The sequence below is a fragment of the Trifolium pratense genome, linkage group LG1, assembly GCF_020283565.1.
Source record: "Trifolium pratense cultivar HEN17-A07 linkage group LG1, ARS_RC_1.1, whole genome shotgun sequence".
NCBI classification, from domain to species: domain Eukaryota; kingdom Viridiplantae; phylum Streptophyta; class Magnoliopsida; order Fabales; family Fabaceae; genus Trifolium; species Trifolium pratense.
This window is the reverse complement of record NC_060059.1, coordinates 42,801,245-42,818,457: the sequence shown is the minus strand read 5'-3', so window position 1 is coordinate 42,818,457 and position 17,213 is coordinate 42,801,245. Positions and strand designations below refer to the sequence as shown.

Sequence of the window (17,213 nt, the reverse complement as noted above, 5' to 3'; positions counted from 1 at the left end):
TTCACAATCCACCGTTCACGCGTTTTCTTCTCCGATCAAGGTCGAGCGTCAACACGACAACAACGTCCAATTCTCGCGAGATCAAGATCAAAACAGCAAGAAAGGTGAGACGCTTTCTGATTTGCTACTGCCTTCGTCGGCGAGCATCGTTTTCTTTTCTCATCATCTTGGTCTATGCATCATAGTTTTTGATCCTGGCGGAACAAATTCGTTTCGATTTTCTCTGTTTACATCGAATGTATTTTTCATTGCAATGATGTTATCGCCGCGCTATCATTCTTTAAAATCATCGCACTTTGTTTTTTTATCCTGGAGGCAACGTTCTTTCAGTTTTCGTATGGTATCATTATGCTTCTTGTTACAGTTGCTTTGTTCTTGGAGTTTGGAAGATTGAACGTGGAAATTGGAATGATAACTTGTCCTTTGCATATTGGCTTGAGTCTGGCTGTTCACAATTTTGAATTGAGTTATGTGAACTACACTCATCTCATTGTGCTTTGGTATTTGGAAGTTGCTTGGATTTGAAGAAATATTTGAGAGTTTCCATTCCCTTCACTATTTAGCAATGAATCCATGTTTCATCTTAGAGCAGCTCACTGTTTTTGTTTGGTGTAGTTCCTTTTTTGGGTTTCCCGCGTTACTATTATTCTCTATGGACACTTATATATTGGAGTTTTTTTTATTCTTGTTCCATTGCAATATCTTCAATGCTGATTTATATAAGTGAGCTTTGAGCTAGATGCAAACATGATGGTAGTGTTTGAAAGGTGTTTGTAATTGTCTGTCTCGAAGCATAATTCCAAAACATTACATGGTTGTTGTAGCTTACTAGTAGCATTCTACACTTCACTATGGAGTTTGACCCTTGCTTACAATTTCTGCTTCAAGACAATGGGCTGAATGTATGTTTGGTTCAGATTAAATTTGGCGCAAGTTTGTTCAGTTTATCAACAAAATACAAAGAAATTCATTTGGCTCACTAGAGTATTGTTTTTATCTTTACACTATGATTGAGAAAGGATGTGAAGCAGTTGGATCCACTCTCTTCTTATTTGATGTTGATTCCTACTTTTATTACAACATATGCATTCTTAGTTCTGTTAGGTGCTGAGATTTGTTACCAGAGATGGAAATTGTGTTAGGATTAAGATCATGTTCTAGTGGAAGATTTGGTCTGACACTTCCCTTGTTTGAGTTTCACATGCACACATTGACTGCATTGTATTTGATTCATCTGGATACCAAAATTTTGTGATTTTGTAATTCAAACTCGAATTGGTAAATTTTCCAATGTTGAGTTTGAGGGGGGCTGTTAAGAGTATAGGTAGTTAGTTAATCAATTAGAGTTGGTTGATAGATTACCAAGTTGCTTAGGAGATTAGAAAGTTAGTTAGGAAGTTAGTTGCTCCAAATAAGTTCAATAAATAAGTTACTCTATTGTACATTTTAATAATTCTTTTTATCAATATATATTCATTCAATATGAATTTCTATGAGTATCTTCCTCATGAATACTCTTATGTACTCTATCTTGCCGACATCTATGATCTTTATCCCTTCGATTCATAACACTAATTGTCTGCTACTTAATTTTTAAAATATGTAATTGTCACTTTGTTGATTTTATTAATATATTTAATTTTAAATTTAATTTTTAAATAATATATCTCGTTGTATCGTATATCGTGTCACGTATCCGGACTTCATAGATAAATCACAAAGATTTTATAATAAAAAAAAAAAAGATAAAAAAAAAAAACGAAGTTACTTATATACCCTAGTTTGAGTTAGAAGAGGGTTTATGTGATGAGCAAAATCTATTGCCGGAAATAAAAAACTGTGTAAAGATATTTATTTATACAGTTACAGTTATCGAATCTGGCGGCGGTGAAGTGAAGAAGGTTTCATCATTCATTCATTGTTTTTCAATTGAAGAATCTCTATCTATCTTTTTCAATCTATAACTATAATAATCTTATATTGAGATTGAAGAATTTAGAATTGAGAAAAATGAGTAGTGAAAATAATAATAATAAATCGAGAATGACATGGGAAGGTTGCAGCGTATTGCTTGATATCAACGACGGTGATCGTCTCGTTTTCGCTCGTCTTTCTCCTGCTGCGTCAGTCTCTCTCTCTATTTTCTTATTTTATTTATTTATTTATTGATTCTAATATTCTAATATACTATTTGTTGTAACTAACAATCTACTATGAATGAATGCAGGAAATTGAAGATTGGAAATAAGAATTGTTCACTGCAACCATTGATCGGTTGTCCCTTCGGAACTGTTTTTCAACTTGATTCTTCTTCTGATGCTGCTGCTTTTTTATCGCCTTTCCAATCTAAAGGTACAAACACAGATACCGGACACAACACTGACACTCGCAACTATTCGATAAAATTTAATTGAGTGTATGTAGTTAGCCAGTGTTGTTAAATACTAGTAGTTATAGAGGTGACGCTATTGCATAGCATAATTTGAAAAAGTTGTTATTGTTTGGCTATATGCTATTTAGTATGAAACTATGAATTATAGAGGCTTTAGCGGCACTATAGCATTCATTGTTGCATAGAAGAATTTGAACAAACCGCTATTTTGCATGATTTGCAATTGACAACATTGTTTAAGGTTTAGTTGTAGTTGTTCAGTCTATATCAGTTTTTATGCTTCAACCAAACTACATTCTTTTCTACTAACATACAAGTTACAACTGTGTTGAAGAGGGTTAAATTGGCGCCCCTTGGCAACTAGTCCAATCCAATCCCAGTAGTTGATTTTTTTAATAGCTTTGTTTTACATGCTTTTTAGCAATATGATGTAGGGAGGGAGGTTATCTGTGATTGATTTCGACTCTTTGTGGTTTCTCGATAAGATATACTTATGTTCTCTGCACTCTATGCTTTTACTCTGACTCTAAACTTAATGATTGACACATCTCAATCTGCTATTTAGGTAGTGTTAATAACACTGAAGAAATAAAAGACGGTCAATTCCAAGTTGAGTCAAAAGATGGTCAACCCAGTGGTGAGTCGAAGGACAACCGGTCGTTGATCGACAATAATACTGCCCAAAGCCTCACCGGTGAAGATATAGAAGATATGCGAAGGTCAGGGCATTTTATTTTGGTTGGATTATCAATGCTAATGTTGTCTCTGGGCATCTTATTTTGGTTGGATTATCAATGCTAATGTTGTCTCTCGGGACTCAATGATAAAGTTTGGTGCATTCTCTATTTGTGTACTTTGGCTCTAGAACTTTGATGTAGAAGTGCCATATAAATAAATACAGTACATCTTAGTGTCATTGCTGTCAATGTGAATTCTGCAACCCATATCATGCTTTTCTGAATTACATTGTCAAGTTATCATTTCTTTGAGATTCAGTAGTGAAAAATTAAGCTATTCTTTTTATGCAGGCAGGGTGCTAAGGGTAATGAAATAATTGAAGCTCTGATTGCCAATAGTGCAACATTTGATAAGAAAACATCATTCTCACAGGTATAGATCTGACTGCATAAAGATATTATGCAGTTTATTTTTTTAGAGTAAAGATGTAACAAGTCCAGGAATTACTAACAAGTTTGCACTTCCTGCATTTGGGGTTAGTGAGCTAGTGTAAAACATTACTTATAAGGGCATTAAGATGATAATAGTAATAGCAAAATAACATTAGATGTGTGCATTTAACGTTTTAACATCAACTTATTTACAAGGGCTTACTGACGATACCAAATACCCGAAGGGTGAACTCTTAAGCAAGTTGGCAACTCTGGGAATACTCTGGGTAGACAGAAACCCTTGGGTATCAAAATAACACAAGCTACATGTTTTATGGACCAAATTGTTTACTTTCTCCTTATTTAGGGATTAATCTGAAGCTCATGAGTCATGATATCTTTGCAGGAGAAATATAGACTTAAGAAGCAGAAGAAATATGCACCAAAAGTACTTATAAGGCGTCCTGTAGCTCGAAGGTGACCTTTATTTTTATGTTATTATTTTGAAATATTGTGAAAGCTTCACATTTCTTTTTTCTATGATGTGTGCCTTAAAAATCAAATTTTTACATGATCTGGTATGAGTAAATATAAATATTTTATTTTTTATTTGGGAACATCTGTTTTCTGCTCTGTCAATGGTAATTGATATTAAGTGCATAATCTCTACGCACTGTCATACCTAAACAAAATCAACTCTAACAATCTCTAAACAAATTTGAATTGATTGTTTGATATTTTTGGGATGAATGAGACAGATTTTTGCATTGAATTTAATGCACCGGAAAAGGTCCTAAAACTAAAATATTGACATTTGATTGGCAAATGCATTTATTTTTGTGTTGTACTCAGGTCTCATACTAATTTCTGTCTCATTCATCACAAATGCATTAAACAATCAATTTAATGCTTAATTAATTTTGAAGTTCAAAAAAAATCATCTCTAAACAAATTTGAGGTCTTTTTGGTATAAGCAAATTCTGTTTTCATTAATAACTATACAAATGCTCCCTTCCCTTGATTTCACTATGATCCCCTTTTTCTGTTACATATCTTTAAATATGTATATTTTTTAGTATCTACTCAATTGCTTATGGTTGTCACTTTTTTTTTGCAGTATATGTGAGGCCTATTTCAAGAAGTATCCATTGAAAATTGGGTAAGGCATATTTACCATTTGAATTTACTTTTGTTAGGTTTGAGCTATTTTTTTGAAGCATGATGTAAACCATGAAGAGATGGCATTATAACACTTTTAATGTATGTATGTGGCTTAGGTCAGAGAAGAGAAAAAAGAATAAGAATAGAAAAGAGCAATTTCTACCTTGAATGCATTAGAATTTTGAAAACTAATAAACAGGCTATAAAATATGGCTACTGCTATTTTGTGCTTTTCTGTAAACCACAAACTTTGAGTCTAAACAACTAATTCTTGAATTTTGTTTTTTGGGGACTTCTGACTTCATTATCAATATCTGGATGTAAATATTATGAGCTCACTTTTTCTTGCGTTTTGGACCTGTGTATAGTGTGTGGCAAGTTTTAAGGGGTGTGTGTGTGGCTATTATAGAAATAAAATTGATTTATAGGATCATTCTCTCTAGATTAAGTGATATAAATCTCCTTGATTTGGTTTCTAAACTGACTATAACTGATTCAGATTCTTGCGGGTGGACACATTGTCCCTTCTACTTTCGATGGCTAATGTTTCTTCAAATTCTGACATTCTCGTTGTTGACATGGTTGGTGGCCTTCTTACTGGTGCTGTGGCAGAACGTTTAGGAGGTGTGATATAAACTAACTTGGCCATTTAGATATTGTTATTTTTCCCATATGGTGGTGTGCAATAAACTTCATAACAACGAGACTTAAAAAATTGTCATTATGCTGTTGATCTATAGATATATTCACTTTCCACTCATAACAATCTTTGGATTGAGTGATTGGTAATGTGGGTTTTCATAGTTAAGCAGGTAATACATGATTGAAGTTTTACAATCTAAAGTTAATGTTTTACAGGAACTGGTTTTGTATGCAACTCATACCTTGGACAGGCACCCTCCATGGATATTGTGAGGATATTTAATTTAAGCGATGAAATCTGCAAGAGGTCAGTTGACGTGTTTTCTGCAGTTTACCAATTATTTTTTCAGGTTAATATCATGAAAACATTTTTTTTTCTTTAAGTCTTCATCTTGAAGTAAGTTAGTTACTGCTGCTGCACTGAAAGAGAAACAATTATCCTTTTTAAAGCTTTCATTTATCAGAGGAAAAAAAAAAAACCAAATCACCAAAGCTTTCATTTATCAGAGATAGTTTTGGACGCTCTTTGTATTGGCTTGGATATCTTTTTACATTAATAATGCAATTAGTTTTTTCTTCCAAATGAACAGTTTTACTTTAGATGCATTTTTTATTAAAATTTAATACTATAGTTCAGGAATCAAAGAGACATGTTTATAGAAGTTTCTTCTGGGATAGACATGTCTATAAACATGTTTTGAATAAGTAGGTACTAGGAGTATTGATTGAAGCCATGCATTTTCACCATACAAAACTGAAGCATCCTTAATTTTCTGTTACTATCTAAGAGCCAAAGAAAACTACTAGTACTTTACATGACTTGTTTGAATGTGCATGTACTGAAGTTCTGTTTCTTGCCTCTGGTGTTATTAACATCTTCTATTTATCGCAGAATTGTAAGGACTTCCGTTTCTGACTTGTTGTCACAAAAGGAATCACCCGAACAAAATCCGAAACATGATGTTGGCAGTTTGGAAAGTCAGTCAAATGTAAGTTGCATTGTTCCAGGATCAAATGTTACTGCATCTTCTGTGAACTTCTATTCAGTTCTATCTTACTGTTTGAACAATTTATCATATGTTGCATTGTTGCAGGATCAAATGAATGCATCAGTCAGCATGGAGGAAATCTCTCATTCATCAGAAAATGTAATTTCTGATGTTGGTGCTGAGAATGCTGAGAATAGCTCATTTCCTGCTCTAAGAGCTTGCAAAGCTATAAAAGCTGGAGAAAAAGCATCTCAAGAAATGATTGACTCGTGGAAGGAAAATGGTTTTTCTAGGTATTTAAACTTTGAAGTATTTGACTCACTATTCAAAAAATCATAAAGTTGAGTTTTTTTTTTTTGTTTAAATTTGAACAGCCTAATTATTGCTGCACCAGACTTGGATACTTGGACATTGGTTAAAGACCTCTTACCACTTTTATCAAACTCTGCCCCATTTGCTATTTATCATCAATATCTTCAGGTAATTGTAATTCAATTTCCAGCTTAATGAATAGTGATTTAATTTAAAGGTATCCATGCATGATAATACTTTCAATTGGTTTTTTTCTTTATTTCTTTAATGTTAAGGATCCAACGGTATTTGTTCTGGGTAGCTTTGCTATAACTTTAGGAACATATAAAAGATAGGTTATGAATGGTAGCAAATTTTCAAGAGATCAAACATTTTCCAACTCACATTAATCAATGTTGCACAAATTATCAACATAACTATGATGCACTCCTGTAGATTGTAGCTCATATGTGTAGGTCGTTCATTTGGGTATGTTTTTAAAGTTGAAAACTTGGCATGCTTTCTTTGGCACTAAATGCCAAATAGATGTCCCTGTGAGTTTCGCTCAGTTGGTAGGAACATTTCATTATATATGCAGGGGCCGGAATTGGAACCCGAACAATCCACTTATTCACCTCAAGGGTGGAATTTTAGCCACTAGGATACTTAACAAAAAAAAAAAAATACCAAATAGATTATGATTCTGCTCACTCATTTGTTAACAGAATCTTGTTTATTTGTTCTATAAACTGCAGCCTCTGGCAACCTGCATGCACAATCTACAGCTTGAGAAAATGGCCATTGGATTGCAAATAACAGAGCCTTGGCTACGCGAATACCAGGTATTAGTTATTCTTATCAATAATCAATACTATGAAATTATACAAGTATTTTGAACCTTTTTTATGACAAAAGTAAATAAAAAGGGGAGATAAAAAACTAATTGTTATCTTATAGTATTAAAAAACTAATCACATGTCAATTTAATTACCAACTCTGTACAAATATCTGATAACAACTTAATCATATATTTATTATGCAGGTACTTCCATCAAGAACTCACCCGTGCATGCAAATGAGTGCATTTGGGGGCTACATTCTCAGTGGGACAAAGATCAGTAGCAGCTGATTCAGTACACCTCTGTTTGTCGGCCAAAACCTAAATTTGGCCAATGTACACTAGATATTTGTTTTTCTGCCCACAAGCCTTTTTTAACTATCTCATCATTTATTTTGTACTTTATAGATTTTCAATTTTATTTCATTTTTTTTACCTGAAATTTATAATAGTCAAACTTTCACTTTTTCTTAACTAAACACTTTTTGTTACATTCTTCCATAAATCTCAATATAGTAGAACAGTCACTGTTAAATCTCAAGTTACCTACGTCACAAAACTAACAGTATATGTTCAAAGAATATATCTATTGCTAAAATAAATAGATATGTTACTCTGCGTTTATTTTTATCTTATATATATTATCTTCTATGATTTACACATTAAAAAAAATACAAACTCCTATATTATCTTGTTATTCTCGTGCTCAATAGGCCATTTAAATCCCCTCTGTGTATGTGATGGCCTGCATGTGTGAAAGAGTAGATTGCATATATCTTATTAGAATAAAAAATATTTTGAGGAGTCATAGGAATTCTCTCATGAATACTCTAATATTCATTCTATAACTTGTTGAAATCAGTTGTTTTAAAAATGTCACACATAAAGGTTGTATATGGTTTGTTCCACTTCTAGAGTGGCTAAATTTGATTCCAGAGGTGTAGAATTTATTTTGTACTCAGTTTTTGTTTAACTCACTTTTACATGAACATATTCAAATATAAATCATTCTATTTTCAACTTAATCATAGTCAGAATCAATTATGCCAAAATTAATTTTTCTCACCGCAGAACAAAAAATACACCAAGACTCGTATGTGTTTTACTAAATTAGAGTGTAAATGTTAAAAGAAAACGTGTAAAAAAGAGTTTTGTTAGCACTCATGTTTTTGTCAACTGCATATGGAATGGCACTATGGCAGAGGGTGGTTAGAGATTTTGCTACTTTTGCTTGGTGAGTTGTGGTGTCGAATTCAAGGATTGTTGGTTATGATGTCATATATGTTTGTGGCAACCAAAGCTAATCTTAGTCTCGATTATTATGTATGATGATCAACATTGTATAGATATTACAAAACTAAACGATATGTAGTTGATGCCACATGCATTTTCCAGCCCCACCAACCCATAATCAAAATTTCTAGATATTTGTCTATAGTAGCTGACTTCCAACGTAAGTCATATTTTGGTGGTCCTTTGTAATCAAATAAAATACTAAAAATAGGAGGAGGGAGAGAATATGATAATAAATTGATCAAATTCTCACCAGCACATGATAGAATCTTATCCATGTTATGTTGTTATTATTTTTTATTACAAGATTATTACACATATCATGGCCATTTAGCCACTTCTTCAACGCTTCCGTTACCAAATCATATCCGTTGTTCTAAGTTCTAACGGTACCATTCCTTCAAAAATAAAGTCAAGCTAAATTTAATGTCATTCTTACTTTCACTTTTTTTTTTAACGTCAACTTCATACTTACTCCTGCAGTGAAGTTTTCATCATGAATACTATATTAAGCTCAGTTGGCTATGTTGTTGGCATTTGTTTGAACTACTGCTTCTAATATTTACTTTTCAAAATACTGTTTTGTATGATGATGATGATGACAACTATCAATTTCACTGCAAAGTAGAATCTAAATTTAAAATGTTAAACCAACTAAAATTCATCCTGTCATAATATTTAGTCCATAAAAAGTGGAAAACATGTTAATACTGTTTGTTACACTTGATAGGAAGACCTGCTGTACAGAGCAGCTGATGCAAACATTCATCCTGTCAGAATATTTAGTCCATAAAAACTGGCATCAAGCTACTAACGATTCCATGCCTAGACAAGTTTATAAAAAGAAATAAAACGAAGCAAAAATGGAATGAAAACTCCGGAAACCATACATAAAAGCTTTTTATAATTCAATTTCCAGTATGGTGTCCAACTACCCTATTTCAGGCTAAACATTGACAGCATTGTGCTACTGGGTTCCTGCTGATCGGGTTTTTCTTAGTCTTCCCCGTGTAACCCGAATGCTTTCTTCCATTATGGTCTCCTTTTTAGGAGATTTTCCATTTTCATTTGCTGAAGAGGATGAAGGTGACACAGCTTCAATCTTCTTTGAGTCTGACTCTGTTGATGAAGATATGATAATTGTTTCAGATGTAGGAGCAGACTTTTGGGTAATTAAACTTGCAACAGATGACTTTTGAGTATTTAAACCAGCTACAGATGTCTTTTGAGTATTTAAACCAGCTACAGGTGGCTTTTGGTTTTTTAAATCAGCTACAGAAGACTTCTGTTTATTTAAACCTGCTACAGAAGACTTCTGTTTATTTAAGCCTACAACGGGAGAGGCAGCTTTAGGAGCTTGTGGAGAATCCAATTCCTCTGCTACTTCCTTCTGGAACTGACTTGAAGATGTGCTAGAGGCAGGAGATGGGGGTTCCTCAACTTGTGGTTCTGCAGCAGCAGCTGGTTGGTCCTTGGCAGGTGCAGGTTTACGAACCCTCACACCTGGTCGTTGCTGCAAATTCAAGAGAATTTGTTTGTTATGTTAGGAGAATAAAAAGGTTGATATAACATTGTTAGTTACAAGTTAATTAGGTTGTCAGGTTGTTGTTGTCACAATTACAGCGCTATATAATAATTTCTTGTATCGGATTTGTTCATATATTGAATATGAATTGTGACTGTGTGATAGAGTTCTTTCCCTTTCTCCCATCTTCCTCCAGTGATGAATACATACTTTCAAGATGGAAGTGAAAGGAAAGCATACGATGCCAGCAAAGAACACTACAATATCCATATTAGTGATCAATCAAATGTTAATCTACAAAATTTCTAGTGAATAACAACTTTACGATGAGAGTCATTAGTTGTCCATTGTCCCGCTTTCTTTAGTAGAAATGAGAGTCATTTTGCTTATCAGAAAAAAATGAGAGTCATTTGAGATATTAGTTATTTTCCTTGTTCAAATCTCCCTAGATTAATGTTTTAACAGGTATTTATTAAGTTCTATGTAGGTTTAACTGTGTTCTGATATGCACATCCATTAGTGATTATATTCATAGTTAAGTCAAACTCAAATGTAATAGCAGATAAAACCAATGCATAATCCTAGTGAACTACCTGAGCAGGGCGAGGTGCTGGTGTTGATTGTGCTGAAAGAAACTTCAAAATGTCATATATTCTCGTCTGACCGTAACTAGCAGCTCTTTGACAATATAAAACTACATAATCTCCTGCCCTCGTCCTTAGTTCCATCAAGCTCCGATCAATTTCTGGTTCATGTTTTGCGACATATGGTCTAAAGAAGGAATCATATACATATGTTGTTCCCTAACACGAACATCAATTTTTACCATCATATAGAAGAGATGCAAATAATAAACTCATAACAGATTCCACCACAGTAAATAATCATATACCTTTGTCTTGGGGTACCACAAAAAAATGAAAAATGCCAATTTAGCTTCACTATACATTGGAACCCTTCAAGAAGAAGTCAATTCAAAAATAAGAATCCATGATAAAGTTTTTTGATTTAGAATAGAAAACTTCCAAGATAGTATAGTCATCTACCATGATATTAATGTATCCCCAAATCTCTCACCCACTGTCAAAACAGCAACCAAAATCCTGCAACATGGGACAAAAATTAAAAACAGTGTTAGTATCATAATTTACTAGAAGTTATCAAGTATATATAAGTTTAGCACGGAGGATCAATGAATATTGCATACCAATACTGGCACCAAAATCGAAGTTGTTCAATTTCCGGCTTATTCTTTTCAACTACTTTATAGCATTCATAAGCTGGATATGCATATCCAAAAACACTCCTGCCAACACACCAAAGGACAAAGAAATAATCATTAAATTTCAAATATCTCACAATTAAAATCATTAAAAAACATATAAATTCAAAAAATTCGGAGATTGTGAAGCATACACAAGCGCCCAGGTAAGAAAGGATCCTATCATTTTGTATCCTGAAATCAAAAACCAAAGATAACCTGATAATTAATCCAAACAAGATATAATCCAATTCAAACAAACTGAAACGCAAGAACAATGATACGGTTGCTACAATTAAGCTTCTAAGTTGTAATTCATAACCTAAAATAGTTCTAAATTCACTACTTCTGGTTATCTATTTCAACTACAAGAAATGCAGTGTTGATAGAGAACATTGTAGAAGCAAAATATTAAGAAATCCAGAAGGAACTAGGTTGAAAAATGAATGATGAATATCAAAGATCAAACTCAACAAAACTAACACATATAATAATAATAATGAGAAAAATCTAATGCAGCAGTGAAACCATTTGATTTGATTTGAATAGGTTTACGCATGGCAAAATGAAACAGAAAACTAACATTAACACAGAGAGAAAAATGGAAAATGAAGAAGAAATGAGAAAATACCAGACGGTGGAAGTAGATCGGAGACGACGGCGGAAAATGGTGGCGTTAACCGTTACGGTGTCGGTGAGAGATTGAAATGGGAAAAGTAACAGTAAATATAGAGAAAAAAGGAAGAAGAGGTTTTGTTTGTTAGAGAAAAGAAAAGAAGAGAAGAGCCGTTAAATGGTTGCTTTTCAATTTGCAAATGTCATTTTCTCTTCTTCTTGCTATGGCCTATGTATGAGTCATTGTCAGAGCAAGAGTTAGTGAGAGTTTAGAGAGTGTTGTTGGAATTTAAACATCATCATTATACAATATTTACAAAAATTTCAAAATATACATAAATTTTGTCAGCCATTCTTGAATATATCTCTATTTTTCACTCTTAATTTTCATTCATATTAGTTTATTATTTTTTCGCTCACTTTTAATCTATACATCTATCTATATCTATTCTATACATAATATAAAGAGAATACCTCAATTTGGTATAGACTTTTTATATTGACAACATTACCCTTCATACTATATATAATAATTTTCAACTGCATATGCAACACTAAAATTTTGGTATGGTTAAAATTCTGTCACCATCCTCAATCTCGCGTTAAAAAAGAAAATTGCTCTATGCAACACTAAAGGGTCAGGCATGCGCGTTCCGCGCCTGCCTGTGTTTAACTTATGTCCGAAAAAAGATATGTTTTATGTTATGGTGAGTTTGTTAATAAAAGATTTTTGCTGCTAAAAAAAATGTGTCTTTATGTTATAATGAGTTTGTTAATAAAAGATTTTTGTTACTATTAAATTGGTACTAAAAAAAATCAAGGGTATTATTGGTATTATGAAAAGTCCACCTCAAAACTCATGTATTCTTTTAGTGTGGCAAAGAGTATTGAAATTATGTGGGGCAATTTAATCCGATGGTTAAGATTAGTGGTACACCGGTGAGAGACTTAATTAAGCCCTCATCCTAGAATCCACCATATCGTGAATCCACCAATCCACCATATATGTATATGTATATATATTAAATTACATTTAAGATTAGGGAGATATTCGAAGTTAATGCAAGTATGATTATCTTATTGCCGTTACGATTTTTCGAACATACAGATTAATGGTTTAATGAGACAACTATTAAATAGTTAAACAACAATAGAGATTTTTTGTTGGGCTAATTTGAATGATCTAAATAATTAAGTCTATTCATTAACAAAATTCAATAGAATAATTCATAATAATCAATGTTTAATAACGATTTATCGTAATTTATATTGATATTTATGGAATGGTAAAAGACATTCTTTCTTCTATGGATCTAGTATCCTACAAGAGGTTTGGATTAAGGGGATTCCATTTTCCCTTACATGTTTATGATTTATATATATGGAGAAAAGCTGCAAACTAGACTCCATCGTGAAAAAACAAACAAATTTTTGAATAAGTTTGATATGGTCGATTGGCTTTCACTAATTCAATTATTATTATTGGTAGAAGAATTCAAATCAATTGGTGATGTCTCTTCTTAGTTTCTATTTGTACCATTGGTGTCTAGTGATGTCTCTTCTTACCATAACACTATTGTAATTTATTTTTTTGGTCAACCATAACTCTATTGTTAATTCTACTATTAACGTTTAAAGATGAACATGAACTTAGAGACGAGGGTGACTTTACTATTTAAATGTATATCAAAATATAAAGAAAATATATATTATAGAATGACCAAAATCCTTTTACTATTAAGTTGGTCATTTAAATTTTAAATATTAAAACATTAATTAATACTGTAAGACTTTTTTGTCTGGTTAGTCCTTTCAGTATTAAAAAATATCACATTGGTATTACTAAAAAAAAAAAAAATCACATTGGTCTCTTTTAAGTACTAGTAAAATGTCAATAAGGTAGGTATATGGAAAATGATAAAGAAAAACAACCATGTTCCCATTTTAATATTTAAAAGAGTAATTTTTGGTTTTGTCATCTAAAAAAGATTTTTTTTGACACAATCTAAAAAAGATTAACGGCATAATTTGTTGTTTGTTTATTTTTCATTAAAATTTAATTATTTTGAATATAATATATACAAAAGAAAGAGTAACTTGTAAAAGAAAATAATAATTCTCAAATTGAAAACTTTAAATTATAAATAGTTATTGTTTGATGGTGAAGGAACATGTGGTGATGTATGAATAACCACAAACAAAAGTGCTTTTGATCAAAATCAAAGAGGTAAATTAGTTGAGGTGCGCAATTGGCTGAAACTGGACCCCAAACCCTTTCATTTCAACTATTTACTTACATTCATTAGTCAAAAAAAAAAAAAAAAACTATTCAGTGTGTTAAATTGTTCATTGCATAGTTGTGTTCACTTCACAGAACAGATAAGCTTTCCATTTCCAACACATAATTTCAAATTAAGTTGTAATTCCAATAACATATACAACTTTCTTAGACAAAATTAACATAATTGAATATTTTAATCAGGATTGAAAACGTGGAGGAGGACAGCAATAGCAGCAACACTTGCTTTAATTAATAAAGTTAGATAGTCATGTGCATCACTTTGGCTTCTTTGTTTGTGCCAGAATGCGTGCTGCATATATGTTCCAAAAACTCATGTGCCACAATTAAAAAACTAGTCCAAAAAATACAAAAACTATATGCAGTAGTAATTTAATAATTGGTTGGAAAATCTTAGTTTATTTACTTGTGAACCATATGTGTGTAAAATCCATGTATTATGTATATTATATAAGTGGTAGATAAAATATATGAAAACCAAATTTATATTTGACTAGCGTAATTTGGTGGAGATTTACGGTCGTTGATGTCGGCCATCTCCTACTAAGGTTTTATTTCGTACCTAAGATATGATCTTCTACTTGGAACTTAATCGCATGCAAGTGATTGAGTCGAAGTTCGAACTCTGATTATAACATCCGGCAAAATGCTCTAATCCTCAACCATATATAGATATATGTCCTAGATATATTGGGATTGCTTTGGCATTGTCCCTTGATAGAATAGTTTTAAAGAGAAGCAATTGGATTAGGAACACTATCTATCTTTTAGTTGGTGGAGTGGAGGACACGAGTGTTGCGGCAGTTTTTGTCAACCACAAGAAAGCTAACACAAACAAACATGGTGGATGTATTATAGGCATCAAAAGCAAGCAAAAGGTGAAAAGAAATAAACTTGTCATGTAATAAAGGCATAATTAAGCTATATATATTTCAGAAAGGCAAAGGGAAGGTACCTAATAAAATTTGTGACCATGTAACTATCATCATAGAATGTGTACATTTAAAGGTAAAGAAAACCAGCGAAAAAGGATGTCATGTGGTTGAGATATGTTTCCTTTTAACTAGAGGATAAGAAGGTAAAAAAAAAAAACTAAAAGAAAGAAAACCTTGGATTCTATTATATGTTATGGAGCATTAGAATATGTCCAACATAGATATCATATTGTACCATGATGCTAATTGCCAAAGTTCAAAATCAATGATCATCAATATATTGTTGCTTATTCTCTCATGTGCCTCCTAATCATTCTATAATATGTTAGCCTGTCACTCTCATATTTTTTTCATTTAATTATCTTGTATGAAAAAATGGAAAAATATTTTGTCTCTTTATTTCTGCATCATTTTCATTCTATTTATATGCACAAGTACATCACACTTATTATATAGCTTTTTAGGCATGTATGCACATCACTTATTATTATTATTATTACTAGCGGGCCAGGCAGGCAGCCGCGCCAGCCTGTGTCTAACTTATGTACCCAAAAAAAAAGATACGCCTTATGTTATGGTGAGTTTGTTAATAAAAGATTTTTGTTGCTACTAAAAAAAAGCAAGGGTAATGTTGGTATTATGAAAATTCTACCCCAAAACTCATGTATTCTTTTTATATATTATAGTATAGAATAGATATAGATGAAAAAACCATAAAAAAAAGAGAGGAAGTTAAGGGCAATTATGGAATAATTAAAAAACCATAAAGGAAGTTAAGGGCAAAATGGACAAAAAAGTAAACCCATTATTTGTTATAGATTATTATTATTATTATTATTATTATTATTATTATTATTATTATTATTATTATTTCCTAATAATAAACTTAGGTCAAATAAAGGTTTAGCTGAAAGCAGGTCATGGTTTGGTCTAATAGTGAAGAATTTGGGTAGTACGTTATAGGTTTTTGATTCGATTCTCAGCTCATTGTAAACAAAAAAGAAGTTTAATTAGCTGAAAGCCATAATTTTGTACAACACTTGACAAATCAAAGTTTTAATTTCAATGAAAATGTATTTATATTTAGTGTTTAAGAGAATCTCAAATAAGATTATCCCCCTAATAAAAGAATCTATGAATGAAAATAATAATAATAATATATTCGACCAAAGAAAAAAAAGAGACGGTATAAATGTCAACGCAGTGACATATATTCCACCATTTATATAAAACTTATTTGCATAATTGGTATTTAATTATTAAAACATTACTAGGTTTGGTGTGACGGATTGGAGTAATATGCATGAGACTTTAGCTTCGATCAGAGACATCTTTTAAGGGTGTGCGACACGTGCGACGGCATAAGGCCTAAAAAAATAGGAGCCTCTAAAAAAAATTATAGGATAGTAGTATTAGTAAATGAGAGATATAAAACTAGGGATTGTGAAGTTCAAATACTTGACATTCTCTTTATTCTAAAATGATTGATTTATTAGTTACAAAATGTCATAAAAAAGATTTTTCTATTGTGAATAAATTTTTTAGACGCTTTATAACTAAAATAAAAAAAACATTTCAAAATAAAGTTACTTTCACATGCACCGGTGTGAATTTCTTCTAATTTAACTAGTGTTATTGAGTCGGTAGAAAAAAGTAGTGTTAGTGTTATCGAGTGTGAAACTATTACAAAAATACAACAATATTAAAACTTTAGAAAAAGTTTTGTTGCTGATATGATTCTAACTAATTAACTTATAATTAGTCTTCATAGTTGGTAGGGATATTCAGTTACTCAAATGAAATAGATAATTGTTCTCCCTTGTATGTGCAGAATGCGAGGGGGAGAAGATCAATCACCAATGT

The 17,213-nt window shown here is 31.9% G+C and overlaps 2 protein-coding genes across 4 annotated transcripts; one reads left to right on the top strand and one right to left on the bottom strand.

Annotated features, from left to right (window-relative positions):
- The first annotated feature begins 1,795 nt into the window (after positions 1 to 1,795).
- Positions 1,796 to 7,963, top strand: LOC123891127 (tRNA (adenine(58)-N(1))-methyltransferase non-catalytic subunit trm6-like). 2 transcript variants are annotated; one of them, XM_045940952.1, is made up of 13 exons: positions 1,796 to 2,123; positions 2,228 to 2,352; positions 2,958 to 3,111; positions 3,421 to 3,502; positions 3,908 to 3,978; positions 4,619 to 4,660; positions 5,162 to 5,286; positions 5,521 to 5,611; positions 6,197 to 6,293; positions 6,399 to 6,586; positions 6,668 to 6,773; positions 7,340 to 7,426; positions 7,627 to 7,963. In XM_045940952.1, the coding sequence occupies exons 1-13, from the start codon at positions 2,011 to 2,013 to the stop codon at positions 7,711 to 7,713; spliced, it is 1,368 nt and encodes a 455-aa protein (XP_045796908.1). In that variant the 5' UTR covers positions 1,796 to 2,010; the 3' UTR covers positions 7,714 to 7,963. The 2 variants fall into 2 exon arrangements, 1 of the variants encoding a protein (XP_045796908.1); XR_006802999.1 differs by lacking the exon at positions 7,627 to 7,963 and having other exon boundaries at positions 1,814 to 2,123; positions 6,688 to 6,773.
- A 1,416-nt stretch (positions 7,964 to 9,379) lies between these two features.
- Positions 9,380 to 12,394, bottom strand: LOC123902622 (HVA22-like protein i). Of its 2 annotated transcripts, XM_045952394.1 has the most exons (7): positions 12,133 to 12,393; positions 11,657 to 11,696; positions 11,448 to 11,546; positions 11,287 to 11,343; positions 11,133 to 11,196; positions 10,834 to 11,043; positions 9,380 to 10,228 (listed from the first exon to the last, which is right to left on the bottom strand). In XM_045952394.1, exons 2-7 carry the CDS (start codon positions 11,686 to 11,688, stop codon positions 9,683 to 9,685), a joined length of 1,008 nt encoding a protein of 335 aa, XP_045808350.1. In that variant the 5' UTR covers positions 11,689 to 11,696; positions 12,133 to 12,393; the 3' UTR covers positions 9,380 to 9,682. The 2 variants fall into 2 exon arrangements, with proteins under 2 accessions (XP_045808350.1, XP_045808349.1); XM_045952393.1 differs by having other exon boundaries at positions 11,448 to 11,696; positions 12,133 to 12,394.
- Positions 12,395 to 17,213: the final 4,819 nt, after the last annotated feature.